Source organism: Hesperophylax consimilis, chromosome 10 (assembly GCF_061612785.1).
Source record: "Hesperophylax consimilis isolate HC1 chromosome 10, BYU_Hcon_1.0, whole genome shotgun sequence".
Classification (NCBI taxonomy): Eukaryota; Metazoa; Arthropoda; class Insecta; order Trichoptera; family Limnephilidae; genus Hesperophylax; species Hesperophylax consimilis.
Genome location: NC_142845.1, coordinates 12751666 through 12770302, shown reverse-complemented (window position 1 = coordinate 12770302; position 18637 = coordinate 12751666). Strand labels below are relative to the sequence as shown.

The 18637-nt window shown below is 32.9% G+C and overlaps 1 protein-coding gene across 3 annotated transcripts in view; it reads left to right on the top strand.

Moving 5' to 3' along the window:
* The window catches only part of Hip1 (Huntingtin interacting protein 1), a 91207-nt gene that overhangs the window by 54011 nt on the left and 18559 nt on the right, over positions 1–18637 (top strand). For all 3 annotated transcript variants that reach the window (XM_089636593.1, XM_089636594.1, XM_089636595.1), the window contains 11 exons: positions 7181–7291; positions 8011–8163; positions 8988–9145; positions 9958–10019; positions 10141–10550; positions 12000–12127; positions 13356–13452; positions 14177–14258; positions 15419–15528; positions 16081–16193; positions 16812–17001. In XM_089636593.1, coding sequence (XP_089492719.1) covers positions 7181–7291; positions 8011–8163; positions 8988–9145; positions 9958–10019; positions 10141–10550; positions 12000–12127; positions 13356–13452; positions 14177–14258; positions 15419–15528; positions 16081–16193; positions 16812–17001 — 1614 coding nt within the window. The remainder of the gene's footprint in view (positions 1–7180; positions 7292–8010; positions 8164–8987; positions 9146–9957; positions 10020–10140; positions 10551–11999; positions 12128–13355; positions 13453–14176; positions 14259–15418; positions 15529–16080; positions 16194–16811; positions 17002–18637) is intronic.

Here is an 18637-nt window from a genome sequence, read left to right as displayed (position 1 = left end):
GGAGTCAGAATAACAGGAGAGTATGTATGAGACGTTGTATGAATGTAAATGAAGCAAGGAGTGTGTGCCAAGGCAGATTTGTGTGGATTTATTTATTTTATCCTCTCTGCCTACCGCTGCTGCATGATGGTTAGTTAGTAAGTTATTTAGAATGATTCACTTGCTCCAAGTATGCATCGTTGATTGTATTATTACAGCGATGAAATTGGCATTATTTATAGTGATGAAAGTGTTACTGGGCTCATTTTCTTTCCGTATTTCTACCAAGCCACAAGGAGCAATTGTCCGATTTACTTCATCGTTTTGAAACAAATGCGGTTCGGTTATCATAATAGTCTATGCATTATTATTTAATAGGTGTTGCTTGTACTTTCCATTGCTTCATTTGTTGTCTGATACTTTCGTAAGGTCGGCACGTCGCATCGCGTCTGTTGTCATAGTAATCCAGGGGCGGATTGGCTGACAAAGAAGACGCCAACTCATTGATAAAGGTTTTAACCAAAAAGGAAGTAACTTGTCACCGTTCACGAGCACATGGTTCACGATATAGATCGCGATCGAGCTTGCAACAGTTCACGTCGATTAAGGCGAAGCTTAATGACAAATCACTATTTTGATTAATATTTATAACGAATTGGTGTACATTATGAATACCAAAAAATATGCTTTAGATAAATTGGAGGTTTTTCTATCGTTTTGCTTGAGTAGAATACAAATAAAAAATAAATTACTCAATAAAAAATATAAATGTAAAGTACTAAAAAACTTTTTTTTCAATATGAACGCATAAAGGAAACAACTTAAATAAAATACAGTATTATAGCTAAGATTATATGTGACAGTTTCACTTTGTTAACTTTTTTGCTTTCTTATAAAATTATTTACAAAATAAATAAAAACCAGTTTTGTGCATGAAATCGAACGTTTCTAGACTCCGTTTGTCAAGCGATTTTAATGCATATTACCTACAATATAAGGTATACCAAGAATATACACATGTTTGGCTTGTAGCTTCCTCGTAAGTTAAACATATTATTATGCCTATTTGATAACACAGTCGAGATTTCGCTCATGTAATGCAAAAAAACGTATCTGCATTTCTCATGTTTTGAGAAAATGATATCTGAAATCTAAAAGATTATTTGACAAAATTTCAAATATTCGTCAAAAATCAACAACTTTTATATATAGATGTTCTTTTTCAGTAATCAGTGTAAAATAGTTTAGTTTATAATTTATTATATCATTAAAAATAATTCCAAAGAAACAAAGCAGATGTGGTCTTTTTATACAACAAAGTTGGTAAATTACACGTGAATTACCACGATATCTGCTAAGTTTCTTATCGAATAGAAATATGTAGTTCATTATCGATTAGAAATTCAATTAGTGAAAAATATTATGGCTTAAAATATATGTATTCATATATGTCAACAAACGCTGATTCTTAATACTTAAGTTTTATTGTATATGTAGATATAATAAATCGTTATTTAAAAACGAGACTTAAACGCCCTGCGATTGGTCTGACATAACTTACACCGCTTCTTCACGGGTCGGCCGGCGGCATGCATTAAGAATGCGGACAATTTTGTGCCAAGTTGCGCTACGTTGCCTCGCACACGGTTCACCATCGCGGCATAGAAATTATTTAAAAATAATTTACTTTTTTGGAAATCTTTAAAATTTTTAAATTTTTAAATTGGGATTTGTTGATTACATACCTACCCCAGTGAGATTGACCTTACGGTTACACAACAAAACCGAGGGTACGTATGACGTCACGCGTAACCCGTCCGATTTCGATAGATTTGTCGGGCTTTGAAAATTATTTTAATTATGAAATCGATATTTGTGAAAATAAATACTAACTAGAAGGAAAATATTTAAAAAAAACTTTTTTTATATCGTCCCTTAGCTAACAACACCGCATAAGTCATTTTTACCAACTTTACAGGAGACGAAAAAAACTGTTTATTTTAAAAACTCGGTGGATTTTTTCTGTTATTACTTAATAAATACCCTAGTTAGAGGTTAAGAAATAATTATTTATACTTACTTTGACAATTTACTTTATTTTAACTTTTATTTTATGACTTGAGCTGTGTTGACTGATATTTTATTAGATTTAGGCGGTGTTGCTTGCGGAAATGTTAGGGAATAAGGTATTAAAGATGATTTACAAAGAAAAGTTTTTATGAAGAAATATTTCAAAAATAATTAACAATCGTTATAAATAGGTATTTATAACCTAAATCTTAAGAATAACATTGTTGAGATCAATTGCTTAAAGTTATTTGGTGACACACGAACCTTTAGAGCGTACCTAAGTGCAATTATTATTATTATTTTTTTATTTTACCATGAAAATATTTAAAACATAGTCTTTAATAAACTCCAACTAAACAAGATATAATGGTAATAAAATTATAAAAATAAAAAAATATACTCGAAATCTCTAGTCTAATAGTTAGTTGCAGTCTTTAGCGATTGCTGTGCGGAAGGTCATCATAAAAAGAGTGGCAACTAGATGGTAATACACTTTTTAGGTCTTACAAATCTTTATACTTCCGATTTGTAATTGGTATTCTAGCTGCATACAATTTCTGCAGGTGATTTATTTGTTTAATGCTGTTAATTGGCGTGGGACGATGTGGTAACGGCTGAAGCTCGTCATCAAAACCAATTTTTTACCAAATTGTGCCATTTGGTCTGTATTCTAGCATACGTACATCTGTGACGACTGGGTCACCTGCTTTTTTACAAGGCCGTATATATTTATAAATTAATTCTTTCGAAAAGTCGGTAAAAAAGGTATAGTCCAAATAACGAGCTTCGTAAGTCATAGGATCACTCCTAGCGGTTTTAGTAATAGCCATGTATTGTTGTGGAAGGTAAATTTCTTTACCTTTTAATTTACACTCTATTGCACTGTGTACGGAATCACATTCCATGAGGGTATGGCCTTTTACCAGGTACTTTTGAGTAATTACAATATTTTTTTTCAATCGCTAAACGTAATAAAGCATTGCTTAAGGTATCATAGCGATTTTGAGCACAACAACCATCGGAATATAAAATCACAGGCAATAATTTCTGGCTCAAAACTTTCTCTAGATAGTCTACTAAGCATGAAGCAAAAACAAAGGCTTCAAGTGTGCTATTTGACTCATCGAACCAATAACACATTACTTCTTTAGTTGCTAAATTGTATAATGTAAAATTATGGATGCATAATTTAGTTTTATAATAAATTGCATTAGCTTGAAGATACGGAGCCAATTTTACCGATTCAACATCCTGTGTGAATACATGACAAGCTCCGGACTGTGCAATATCTTTGTCAGTATCTTTCTCTCTCCTGGCTCGATCTTTCTTCAAAACATGTTGTGCGTATTCTTCATCCGTAATGTTTCCAGTTTTATGACTGCAACAATCGTTACATTGATCTTTCTTCGGGTAGAATAGGCTCAGATTGAGTTTCAAAAATAATTTGTCGAATAATTTACGACCAAGGCATTCTCTACCCTCTAACTCACAAATCTCTTGATATGTGTGGTAGAGCTGTGTCATGTTCGAGAAAATTGGTTCTAAGTATTCTCGTGATGTAGCACGACAGTAATGCGACGGCATCTTTGGAAGACCTGCTAAAAACTTTTCAACATATTTGTGGTCTTCAATTTTCTCTGGATTTCTGCGGTTACTGGTTGAAGTAGACAAATCTGGAGGCATGGCACAGTCTGTTTTTGTCAGCCAATATCTTATAAACGAATCTTTAATGCCAAGAGTGGCCAAGAACATTTTTTTAAAGACTTGGTGACGTACATTATCAATCTTGAAAACGTAAGTTCGACTATCAGTTCTTTTGGATGATTTCTGGATTTTTTTAAATTTTCTTTGGTACTTTATTAACATGAGAAGTTATAAATGATCTTTGCTGCTCCCAGTTCATGTTCTTCCAGAAATTTTCAAATAAATATTGCCGCTTTTGTTCGTTATGTTGTCACATGATCTGAGTTTAGATTTCTTGCAAAACACCATCATCACCTGAACTCCATGAATCAATTTCTTCTCCATCCATAGTGTATTTCAATTATTGAGCTTCCTCAAAGAAATAAAATACATTTTGAAACACCGCCCAAGTTAAAAAAGCTGGTTAGTAAACACCGCTTAAGTAAATGAAGATATTCAATAATGATTTCTTTCTATATGAATATTATGTGATAATCAATAAACATTACTGTATTATATAGCTTACCTCTTAATCTTCTATTAAAACATCTTGCAAAGACCTTTCAGCGATAAAACTCACATAAAAATATAATAATCACGGAGCGCGAAGTACTCTTACGAGAAATGTATGACAGACTAACGACTTGTGCGGTGTTGAGAGGCTAACCGACTTGCGCGCTGTTACTACTTTTTTAATTAAGGCTTCTAATTGACTGAAATCTATATCATGTGACCAATGGTTAGACGCGCAATGAGCAGCTCTATCTATCGGCATTAAAATGTGAAAACCGCCAATTTTCGACTTGAGCGGTGTTGTAAGCTATGGGACGATATGGAATCGTTATGTTTGAATAGTTATATTGTAATTTTGTTCAAATATACAGTGGTACCTCGACATACGAGTTTAATTCGTTCCGCAACCTTGCTCGTATCTTGAATTACTCGTATATCGATGCAGATTTCCCCATACAAAACAATTAGACTACCATTAATCCGTCCCAACCCCCAATATGTCACCCCAGTTAATTTTGTAACGTGGTTTTGAATAATAAAAACGTATTTATAAATGACAAATATTTATTGTACAAAAACAAAAAAGAGAATGTAAATAAATAAATTAGATATCCTTACTGGTCTTTGCCTTTTTCGCTACATTTTTCTCGCTTTCACCTGTAGGCCGTTTAGAAAAAAACATGTCCAAGGAGGTTTGTTTCTTCCTCCCTCTCAGAATGTTCCGGAAATGAGTTAGGCAAGTGTCATTAAAAAGATCAGATGCTACCGGCCGACCTGCTAAACCGAACTCGTATCTCGAATTTCGCTCGTAATTCAAAGCAAAAAATCACTCGCTCGCTGGCTCGTATCTCGAAAAACTCGTATGTAGGGGCACTCGTATGTCGAGGTACCACTGTAATTTGTAATAATCTTATTCCTTGATTAGCAATATTCAGTTATTACTCTAGGTACCGACGTGATAACAAAATCAACAGATTATTGCATAAAAATTCAAATGAATGCCATCTATGCCAATTATGTAAGTAAAAAAGTAACAGTAGTAATGTTATCTGATGTAATTATCATTTACATACATTATATTATTATGATATTTCACACAACAGATCTCATAAATTCACTTTAAAATTTGGCCAATGAGCCACTTGCAGAATGATTTAAATAAAATATATATTTTAATAGTTTTTTAAAGTTCTGCAACAGTTTTAGAAAAGTTAACAATTTTAAACATCTGACCCTTTTTGCGAACTAGAAAAGTGATCTTTATTGACCTCTGCAGTCATATATACATAAGTCCACATACCTAAAATCGAGCTATATTTTTTAAATATGGATATCAACTATTTTAGGGTTCAAGATCATAGAAATTAATCAAATAATGATATTTCGTTAAAGCTGTATTTAATATATTTATTTTTAATATTCACTTCAAAAATGTCAAACATCGAGTTTGAAAGACTGACCCAATGTTGGTAGCTATATTAAAATAAACTAAAATCAGCGTAGAATTTTATAACAGTATATTATAAAGAGCATATTCAGGCCTTTTTTTATAAAAAAAAACAGAGACAGCACAAACATGGAAGTGAATTTATTATTGACTAAGCCTAGCGCAGTCCTGTTTTAACCGTTTTGCATTTCGTCTGTCTGTAATTTTGTTTGTATGTTCCGTTTCAAGATGGTAGCCATTGGTTAAGTAAAGATTCTTGTTTTCAAAAGAGAAATCGTCGTGTTTATTTGGACTTTCTTATTTGCCTGTCTGAAGAATGTTTGAAAAAACAATTGTCATTGAGATAGTGACCCAAGGTTCCTATATAACAATATACAATAGTGACGTTTCTATGGAAAAATTGTATAATTCTTGTTTGAAATAAAAAAAATGTTACATAAAATATATGGTTTAAAATTAAGTAAGTAGGTATTTAAGTACCTACCTAAAAACCTTTTGATTTCAGAGTGAATTTGGTTTCTTTTTATTAAATAAGAGAAAATTTAAAACATATTTTTTTATACGCGTGGTTCTACTGTGAATAGTTAAAAAAAATTTGTTAGTGGGTTCATTAAAATATTTGCATTCAATTCAAATAAAAGCATGCAAGTGAAGCATTATTTGTTAATGATTTTAAAATTTATAATGATTTCAATGTAAATGGTTTGTGATGATTTCCCTTTCATTCATGTTTTATTTATATTTTTTCGTTTTTGTTTGGTTCTGGTCTGCGCTCGTGAGTAATTATTTTTGCAGAAACTGAAACGTTTGTTTCAGTATAATGAGATCAACCTAGATTCACATATTCTAGTAGATATTATTATTTCTTCCTGTATTTAAATTAAACTTGTGGATTTTATATTGGGATTACATAATAATAAAATATATATTAAAAATAATATTATGTCATTTATTCGCATTAAATTACAAAATGGCGATTTTATAGCAAGTCTATATCTTATTCAGATTTAGAGTGGAAGATGCTTTAACAGGTATCTGACTGGTTAAACTTGGCTATAAAAATATATAAATTAAAAATTATGTATTATGTACTTGTAACCGGGATTTGTTTCCGGGGCGACCTCTTTAAACCACTGATCTACTGAGGCAACCTAATACAGCTACTATTAATAATAAATTATTAACAATATTTCATATTTTACCTTTTATATGTTTTTCTTACAAGGAATATATTTATTATTTTTCACAATATTTTCATATACTCGCTTCCTATTAAAACGGAATGATTATCTATACTGCCAGGATATTGCGCCCTTCCTCTAATCTTTCTTCTTCATCTCCATCCCTTTTGCCTCACAACAATATGCCACCATGCGCCTGGCTGAGACTATTATGTGTCACTATATAAAATTTCCCTTTTCATTTCAAATGCTACCGCAATCCTCCAACAACCAGCAATCAGCTAATAGAGTTTGGTTTACGTTTCAGACCCAGAGCATCGGTAAGGCCATCAACCCGGTGGAGACTCCGGTGAAGCAGAAGCATGTCCGCAGCACCATTATCGGCACCTTCCACGAGAAAGGTGCCGTCACCTTCTGGGTATGTAATAAAGTATTTATCCACTCACATCTTCCTAGAAATAATAACCTCATTCATTTTGCCGCAGAACAGTAATGAATAGCCCAATTACCGCCATTTATGTTTTTATTTCAAAGATCGTTTTTGACAGTCCAACTAACTCACAGTTTGACTAACTCTACAGACCGACTAACTTGATAGACTGGCTAACTCGACGAGCTGACTAACTCGACAGTCTAACTAACTCAACAATACAACTGACTCGACAGTCCATGCCAACTCGACAGTCCGACTAACTCGACAGTCTGACTAACTAGACAGTTCAACTGACTCAACAGTCTGGATAACTCGAGAGTCCGACTAACTCGACAGTCTGACTAACTAGACAGTCCAACTGACTCAACAGTCTGGCTAACTCGAGAGTCCGACTAACTCGACAGACCGACCAACTCTACAGTCTGCAGAATGATATGAGAAGGACCTGTCGTTTGCTGGGATTGCTACGTACTCCCGGAGGCCAAATATTTAACCCATGAATGGATTAAAAAACATTAATTTAATTTGAATTAATATTAAAATTAATACATTATATTATGACATACCTACCATGTAAACTTATTTTCAAAACTTTTCAACAGAGAAATATGTAAATAACTTGAATGTTCAAACAATAAGGTGGTGTGTCATCTTGGGAGTGGAAATATTTGGGAAGGTTCATAGAGCAAATATTCTTGTTAAAGGTTGTGGCGTTACGCCTCCCGCTACAGGAGAACCGGATTGTGGCGTGGAAGTTCTGCCACGTGCTGCACATCATCCTGAGGGAGGGGCACTACAACTGCCTGGAGCAGTCGCAGCGCCACACCGGGATGATCGAAGACCTTGGGAAGCTATGGGTAAGTACTTATCTTACTGTAATTAGATATTTTAACATTTCATTCTTATGGTATGGAGTATTTTTGAATCAATATTTTAATTTATCCTTTACATAGATACCTGAATGTAAAAATTACGTAACATTCGAAGAAGGGTCCCCTATATAATCGCAAAGCGAACTGTGAATCTTTATACATATTCCTTTTTACCTTTCCAGTAAAACTCATATATACATATATTAGTTATTTGTACCATTTTAACCGGACATGGCAGGGCACCGCAGTGCATAGATGCGATTTGCAGTAGTATGGGTTTCTTTGTTATTATTATCTATGCTCCGAACGAACCATCAAGGGGTCAGAAAGGATTTATACATTATTTGTCATTTTTTCGATTGATTTGTGGATGGTTCAAAAACTCGACCATCGAGATCATTCATTGCTATCTTTTTCATAAAAATCAAAAGTGTAACCTAATGTTTTATTAGCCCAAACGATGCTAATATTGTTTTTCATACATTTTTCGAAGCATTAAGGCTAAATTCGCATCGCAAATTATTCTAATAAGGATAATTTTAGAATGCTCGCATGTTTTCCGTCCACAGTCCTCCCAATTCTCAGTCCGCAGTCCAAAATTCTTATTTTACACTGTTGCTAGAGCAAAAGTCAGGCTGTGAATGGAATTGGTGAATCAGGCTGCAGTCTCCTTTTGCACCCCTAAATATTTTTCATGAGGCTCTCTTACTTGGACGAGATTGTAACTTTGCTATCGAACGTTATGTTTGTTCTAGAGTGGTTGCCACATCTTGTTAAAAAATAAATAGTATTATTTTCTATGATTATAGGTTCATTTAAAAGAAGGATACGGCAAACTTATTCAGCTGTATGCCACATTGATGATTACCAAGATCAACTTCCATCAGCGCAATCATCGATTCCCTGGCAACCTCCAACTAACAGCCGAGGAGTTAGATGCGATTGGAGAAAATGACATCAACAACTAGTAAGTTAGATAGTTTTATAAACCTCCATTATCTTACAGAGTCAAACTATCTTTCAAAAGTAGTTAATATAAATGTAGTTTTATAGTAATATTATACTGTAAAATTTTAAATAAAGTTTATGCAGAAACCTCTGGTTGATAACGTTTTTCTTGTATGTGATCTCATATATGATAAATGTTTTTTTGTTACAATCAAATTAAGCATTTGGTGGAAAAGAGGCGTTATCACTAAAATTGCATTCTGAGATAATCGCACTCAAAGTTTTTGGCAGATTATATTTCGATGAATCTTTATGTTGGGTGATCAATCTAGTCAGGTTGGTTAAAAAATGAATCTTTATGTTTAAACATGAATACAAAACAAGGGAAAACTATCTATTATTAGATATTATATAGTAAAGGATGACATATCTTTCCTAAATATTCACAGAATGCATTTTATTGCACACAGGTATTAGGCCCTTTTTCCACCCATCTAACCAATACTAGTCTATTATTTAACACATAGACACATCTATATATGTCAGATTGAAATGAGTTTTTGTCATGGGGTAAAACAGGGAACAGGCTATAGTTTGAGCTAATAACAAAATAAACGGCGATAGACTGATAATGCCTTTTTTCCACCCAATGCTTAAAATATCACTGCATTTTCAATAAATATAAATTTTTATTTATTTTCGCAACTTCCAGATGTCAGTATAGATATTTGATGTCAATAAATATAAGATTTTATTTATATTCACAGCTTCTTCCAGATGTGAGTGAGATATTTGATTTCAATAAATAGAAGTTTTTATTTCTTTTCACAGCTTCCAGATGTCAGTGGAGATATTTGATTACATGGATGACATTCTAACTCTTCAAACTGCAAGTGAGTTCTACTGTTATTCATATTGCTTTAAAGTTTATTTTGTACAACTACAAGTACAAGTTGATTTTAAAAGGATTTCAATACCACATTGAAGCGTATATTATTTTATGATTTTTTTCAGTATTTGATTCAATCGACAATCGCACCTCCTCAATGATGAGTTCCGGCCAATGTCGACTGGCTCCCATCCTGCCCTGCGTACAAGACTCCAACCAGCTCTATGATTTCTCCGTGAAGCTCCTCTTCAAGCTCCACTCCATGCTACCTCCCGACACCTTATCTGGCCACCGAGAACGCTTCCTGAAACAATTCAAATTGCTCAAGAAGTTCTACCAAAAGACCCACGCGATGCAGTACTTTAAGAATTTGATCAACGTTCCGACACTGCCGTCCAACCCACCCAATTTCTTGATTCAGAGTGAACTTAGAACTTATGTGCCCCCGGTAGTGATCTTGCCACCTGAGGAGCAGTACACTGAAGAACAGGATCTGGTTGGAAACTTGATTGATACTTCCGATACATCTAGTCAGGTTGGTTTAAAAATAAATACATTATTTGAGTCAAACAAACTTTACTTTCTGCAACCCAAAGACGAACGATTGTCTAGACTTGGCATACCTACCGACCTGCAAAAATGCCCCACATACACTTTTTAGCTATACGCGTTGACACTTATTTTATCAAAAAATAAAACCCCTCGATTGTTGTCATATGTCAAAATATTGCACCAAGCATTAAAAAAATTGACACTAACTACTAACTAACTACCCATCATATTGCTACTGCAGGGTAGGCAGAGAAGACGGACCGCCGAACAACTCGGTCTTGGTACACACTCCTTGCCTCATTCACATTTATACATCGTCCCATACACACTCTTCTATTATTCTGACTCTTGACATGGCCCGACTCAAGTATCTATTCTCGGTCCAACATTAGAACAACCGGTGGACGCGCATGTCTCCGCCCCTTCTCCCCACTTCTACAAGGACGAGCGTTAACACATTCAGACCCACTATTTTAATAAATTAATTATTTTATATATTCTAATAATGATGATGATAGTATTACAATATATATTGTACTTTATTTGGCATCATATTTATCAAATCAGCTAAGAAATCAATCCAAAGTTGAAAATATCATCATTTCCATTACAAAAAAAAAAAAAATTCCTCAGATGATTCATTTGAAATGTCAAAAGCTAACAAATTATTATTATTGTCCTCGAGTTCATCAACAATGTGATTGATATTCCAAAAAAATTTTTTGATACCAATAATATGTCGAACAAAGTTACTCCAATGCTCTGGCATAACTTTTTCGATACCTTCTTGCATGAGTCGTCTTACATCACTTATTTTGAAGGATGTATTGTTTACTTTGACATGCTGTTTAACCATTGACCACATCGTAAATAAAACCGATCAACACCAACATTCACAAATTTTATACATATATTACCTATCTATATCCTTGAATTATAAAAATGCATTGTTGCAAATCGAATAGTCATACAAATAACAAATAAATAATGTGTACCTGTCCTTTTTTGTTTTTCGTAATTGGTGATAGTAAATTTGGACATATCGGCTGAAAATCCATTTTATCGCAATCGGGTCTGAATGGGTTAATTTCTCTAAACGCGGGCACTTAGAACTAAAGCCAAGGACATACTGAATTATGAGCGGAGACAGGAAGAATCGCAGCCGAGCGATGGTGAAGGAACGAAGCGGGGGGGGGGGGGGGGGTGGTATGCGCAGAACAAACCTAATTTGGTACGCCAGCAGGACGTTCTTAACTTGGATCGAGAATAGTTCACTTGATCGTGCCATGTCTTCCTCCGGTGTCGCCGACTTCTTCTTCCAATTGATGCTTCATATTACAAATATTTTTTGAAGGTCATATTATAGTATCAACATATAATTATTAATTTTGATAACATTACCAGATTATGCCATGCAATTTTATTCTTTCAGTTGACAAGTCCCGATACCCCTTCAGACTTTGTAGATTACGCCGGCCCCCAGTCTTCACAGCCCTCTGACCCCATAGTAGAACGAGATAATCTGATTGAACATTTACAATCTGAAATATCACGATTGAGGTTAGTATTACAAAAAGTTATGTAGAATAGTACCTAACCACCCACCCAAAAAAAACATTTAAACGGGTTAGTTTTCATCCAACCTAACACGAGAATCAACCTACTTACAGGAGAATAATTTTTTAATATCTTTTTTCTATTCTAATTATTTGAATCAGACATTACAAAACATTAAAACAAAAGAACAATTTTTAAACAAAATTCCAGTAAACTGAGCACATTGAATTTTTGTATAATACCCTGAATAAAATATTAAAAGATCAAATGGATTCTGATGATTGTGTTAGCCAGTCCATCTGCAGTCTTTGGTATGACATTTTATCAGAATTTAAAAACAAATGTTTTTAAATAACACTTGGTTTCAACTTAATTTCTACAAAAAACAACATTAATCTTATTGGATTCCGTTGCACACTTAATACGCAAAAAAATTATAAACAACACTTGGTTTCAACTTAATTACTACAAGAAATAACTGTTTATGTGGTGGGAGATGGTAAAAGATGCATTAAAGTTGCATTTTGTGTCAAAGTTAAGTTTGAAGGTTAGGAAATATGCACAAATTATTAAAATAACCCAAACTAAACCCTAAAAACCTATTTTGTGCATGTGCTACTTAAACCCCTGACTTAAATAGTTGTCTCCATTCGATATTTAAGTTGAAATTAAGTGTTGTTTTTTTAAAGAGCCTTTTTGCATGCCGTAGAATTCGAAGCGATCGTATTAAGATGCATTAAAGTTCTATTTTTTCTCAATCAAAGTTCAAAATTTCATGTGCGACCACCGTGTTTTTTCTTATTTGTATCATCCAACATTTGTTGTAAGTGTCAAGGTTAGGAAATATGCATAAATTATTAAAATAACCCAAACTAAAACTTATTTTGTGCATGTTTACCTCCCCTTACATATATGCAGATTTTTCTTGTAGTAATTAAGTTGTATTATTTAAAAAAAATTTGCATATTAAGCATGAGGTGGAATTGGGCAACTTTATTAAAATAAATAAGTACTGGCAGGAGGTAAAAATCTCAAAATAATAATGTATATTCATAGGTTCGAGTACCGAATAGTAAACTTGGACTTGGACTTATAAATAATTATCGTAATTCGAAAATACCTTATCCCATGAATAGTGCTTTTGATAGGTTATAGAGAGGAGGGTGAAATACCCCCTAAATGTACCAGGATTCATGAAAACTATTATTTAAAAATAAAATTAACATTTCAGGAGTGAAATCCACAGCATGATAGCTGATCACCGAGCTACTATGATGTCCGTAAATGAACGTATTGTTTCTTTAGAAAGCCAACTCAATGCAGCTAAGGTACTTTCTCAATTAATATTGTTAAGTATTATAAAAATCTAAATGAGTTTCTGTGTTGAATTCTCTTGTATTTCATGTATACGTCAGAATCATATTATGTAAAAATGCAACCTCCAATAACATCTAACTGTAGTTTTAATGTCCACAATGTAATCTGGATTGTAGGATTCATATTAATCAAAAGAAAATGTAATAAAAAATAAATTGTAATAAATAAGTGTATATATGTAATAATAAATTAGACATTTGTAAACTTGGATGTACAAATTTTTGCCGACTCAAATAGGCCTAACCTAACCTCGCTTAATATTATGACAGTTACCCATAAAATAAAATAAATTTAAATTAAATTAAATTCTAAATCTTTTTTCTGATTTTTCTTTTCACATTTTTCAAAAATTTCTTGTGACCGGTTTCACAGAATTTGAACATTTATCAAAATTTTATTATTATTATATGTTAAAAGTTACCAGTTTCAAAGTTAAAATTCACGTTCACTGAAAGGTCTATTCAAGTTCTGTTATTATTTCATCATGGGCCGATTTTTTCGCAGTACTTGGAAGAAAACTGAATTTGGATAGGACATTCACAGAACAACCCGTTTTTCAGTGTTCTATAAATTTTGTATAATTACCAATTCTACAGGTGTAGTAGATAATATCTAAACATAAATAATAAATTTTTGCTTTTACAAAATTAAATAATTTAATGATTTGTTTTGCAGGATGATTTGGAACATGAAAAAAGACAGCGCAGTATTCTTATGGACCAGCAGAAGCCAATACCTTCTGCACCAGAATTTGAGCGTGGGTGTTTTAATATTTTCTTTAATATAATATACAAGTGGATCCCCCGCAATTTTTCACTATTGCTAATGTCTTTCTCGGGCTGACTCTCGTTTTGACTTTAATTCGACTCTGTATCTCATTACGGTGCAGATATATTGCGTTAAGTATTCCTCGGGCGTCCCCAACTTTTTCTACCAACTAAACATCTCTAAACACTCCTAGCACTAATAACAACAAACTTTGAAATTTTCAGTGAAAACGGTCAACTACTTTTCGAGTTTTGCTAGCTTTAACATATCGTCGCTCTAGTTCGTTTTTGTCCAACAGTCCATTTTTGGCGAAATTGAGTTAAGTGTGCAGTTGTTCTCAGAAAGCATTTATTTATACGATACAAGTGATATATATTTTTTTAAATATTTTTATGTGTTTTTAAGGTGCGGTTTGTCTTAAGTCCACCAAAATTAAACAACATTCCGAGCGTGTTTATCCAACACTTTGTCCTACATCCAAATTAAAAATGTGTTTTCTGCGTAATTTTAAACATTTGGAATGAATTTTACTTAAAAATAATAATTTCTATCACTTCAAATCAATTTAGTAAGCTTAGAATAAGTTAATTTCATTGTATATGCGTTTTTCGTAAAAAAAACTTTGAAGCGTTACTTCTCCCGATTTACGTTTTGGTCTGTTTGATAAAAATTAACTAGAGCGACGATATGCATGCAAAATTTTTATATATTAAGATTAGAAACCAGTTAGAATTCAACTCAAACATTTGGAATGCATCTTATAATAATAAGACATTGTCCTGCCACAGTCTTCTATGTAGGGAAGTTAAAATTTGTGGTTGTATGTATTTTTGAAAGAGAAATCTGAAAAAAAAAATTGTTGAAAAATATACATTTTTATTTTTGGGTTCAAAACTATCCTATATTTCAAGTTGGAACCAACTGAACACATTCACGAAATTTCATTGAAATCGGTTGGGCCCATTCGTAGATTAGCGCGTATGAACACAGTGTCAAAATTTGATAATTCTTTGGAAGGCGAAAAGATTTAGGCGTTGCAATCACAACGAACTTGTACACTCCATTTTACTGTTATTTCTGCTCATTAAGAATATCCATAAAGTAACATTTTCATTATGTTCAAAATACCTATAAATTGTGGTTTTACAGAAAGGATAGTTGCTGCTGAGGACCGTGCAAAAAGCTTTGAAGAAAAATTCCAAAAACTTAAATCGGCCTATACACAAATGAGGGAAGAACATATTGTTCTAATTAGACAGGCAAGTTTATTTTTATATTTTATTGTAGCTTATAGGTATCGGAGCGAGAGTTGATTCAAACATAGTACTCATACGGATACATTGCTTGCGTACAGCATATTTCAAACTTGTTCTACTGAAATTAATGTAAAAACTTTACTAATAAATATTTAAATCACTGTATACTTGTGACAAGAGGCAGCTTCTCAGTGAATTTTCGTAGGCACCAATAGACACAGTAGTCCTAAGAATGTGTTGGCCGCCTGAACTTTAATTGCGCGACCTATTATAGATGCTTAATTTATTGTTAATTTTCTGTCCTTTCCACCCTTATAGATTATTGGCAATGACAGTAATCAATTATTATTTTTATTGCTTCGTGTGATGGTTGCTCGTTTGTGATGATGAGCTGATCATCATCATTCCTTGTCACTTTCATACCTTTAGACACACACTCCTTACACTTTGTTGCATTGTCCTTGCTTATATAATACAGTTTTGTAACCGTTACGTTATGTATACATTTTTTTTATTCTTTATCATTGATCTAAACTGCTCATGTATTTTTAATAGAAAGCAGATTGTGACAAGCAAGTGGTATCTTACAAGAAGACGGCCACAGAACTAGAAGGAAGCCTAGCGACTCTGCAGGCTGCTCATCAAGTTCGTCAAAGTGAAAATTCCAAGTAAGATTTATTATTATCAATGTAATCTGTCTTCCTGATGTGATTTGAGTTCCATTACTCTCACCAGACTTCCTTGTCTGTCTTTGGAGTTCCATGACTCTTACACGACTTCTTTGTCTGTCTCTGGAGTTCCATTAATTTCCCCGAATTTCCTATCTGCTTCCGCATTTGCCTGCCTCTCACAAGACTTCTTTGTCTGTCTTTGGAGTTCCATGACTCTCACAAGACTTCTTTGTCTGTCTCTGGAGTTCCATGACTCTCACAAGACTTTTCTTTGTATGTCTCTGGAGTTCCATAAATCTCTCTGGCATTCCTGTCTGCCCTGGATTTCCATGACTCACCAGTCTTCCATGACATAAAAACGTTAAAAAATAATATGGTTTGAATATTAAATTTACTTAAAATATGATGTAGAATCATCTCCTTAATTTTTTTGACAAAGTGTACACATAATGTGAAAATATCCTATTATTAGACCATAGTGATTTTTTTCAAGTTACACTCTTTTACTTTGATCCATCTTGGCGTTAAAGCAATTATTTTTAAAGCAATTTAAATAATAATTAGTATTTGTCAGATTGATTGTAAGTTATTAATATTTTATTTTTGTTTTAACAGAGTGAACAGTGTTCATGTCCAAAGTGCAAATGACGCCAAAACAGAAATGGAGACACTGAAACAAGAACTAGCTTCTTTAACAGACAAACATGCTCAGGAGAAGGAGGAGATTAACAAAACTGTTGCAAATTTACAAAATGAACTATCAGAAATAACTCTCACAAAAACACGGTTAGAAAACCAAAAAGAGGTATGAAAATACTTAGATCACAAATCTTTTTAAACTATTAACTACTAACACTTTTTTTCCCTTCCTGAACGACTAAGATAATTTCTTAACACATATTTGTATTTAAAAAAACGAAGGCTTAACCTCTCAGACATAGAATTTTATTTATTATGTGTCCCTTTGAGAACTTCAGAACGTGATAATTTTTGTGTTATTTACGAGTTTTACTAAAATCTTCATAACTCACGTTTTGGGAAACGTAGCCTCATTCTAAAAAATGTTTTGGAAAGATTATGAAATCCACTATCGCATTGTGTTGTTATACGTAAATATTTGCGTATCTATATATACATTTTATGAAAACGTCAAAAATATGTAAAAATCGCTTACCATTATTTCAAAGCCTTGAAAAATGTACTTTTTTCTGAGTAGCATAAAGGAATAACACTTTATATATTGAAGAAATATATTTAAAAACTATTAGTCACCTCAAAATATTAACCCTCCAAACTAAAATATTTTTAATAAATTATTTAGAAACGCAATAAATTATTAACGAACATCTTGACAGTTTCAATCGGCTTAGATAATGCACCTCTATGTTCCATAGATATTCTTGAATACAGACGCGTAGCGTTATTCATTATCGATACTCTGTTTTTTAAATCATGGCAATCCGTATACTAGTGATGGAAATAAATCAATTTTTGTAAAATCTCGCGCGTTTACGTGAAAAGACGTTCTAATGTCTTGACCGCTATTATCATATTTACGTCTTTTGACGTTCTAATGTTCTGAGTGGTTAACTCTTTATTTTATTTATGAAAATTTTACTTTATTTAGAAATGCTTTAAACCAAAAAGATTTATAGTACAAACCTTCTCACTAAGGCCTAGTTGTTTCACAATGACTGCTGGTTGTCAGTCCATCACTGTTTGATTAATCCGTTGTTGTGCTTGAGGGATATGAAAAATAATCCTACTTAATATTTGACAATCTGCTGACACACTGATGATGGGATATTAACAGACTTTAATTTAAACCATTTAATTTAAACCAATTTGAAACCGAGCTTCAAACAACTAGGGGTGTAAAAAGGGTGTAATTTGGTACCTGTGTGAGTTTTCCATCCGACTACTCGTCAAGTCTTCTACCAACTAGGCTATCGATCACCTGTACAAAATTTGTATTAACTTTTATATTCTTTCACAAACAAAATATTGTTGTTAAAACTTGAAAATGAAATGTTAAAGTTTAAAAAACTAATTCAAATTGTACTGAATTGAGTCGTCTTAATGTCGATCTATGGGACTGAGATAGATTGCTGCAGAGGAAAAATAATGTGACAAAGTTCAACAAAAATTTGAAACATTAAGTATGGGTTGATTTTCAAGTTCTGTGAGAGATTTTTTCAACTTCTGCTATTATTTCAGTTTTGTCAAACTGCTAGTCTATAATGATATAACTTGAATAGGACTCACAGAACCCGAAAATGAATGTTGAAATTTGCAGAATTGTTCAAATTCCCTGAAACAACCCTTTCTTAATACTTTATTGTCTTCAATGATTAAATATTACAATTTGAGGTTTTACTCATTAAGTTGTTCCAAAAATAAATAAAAATATGTTTGTACATACAATATAGTGGCAGTTACAG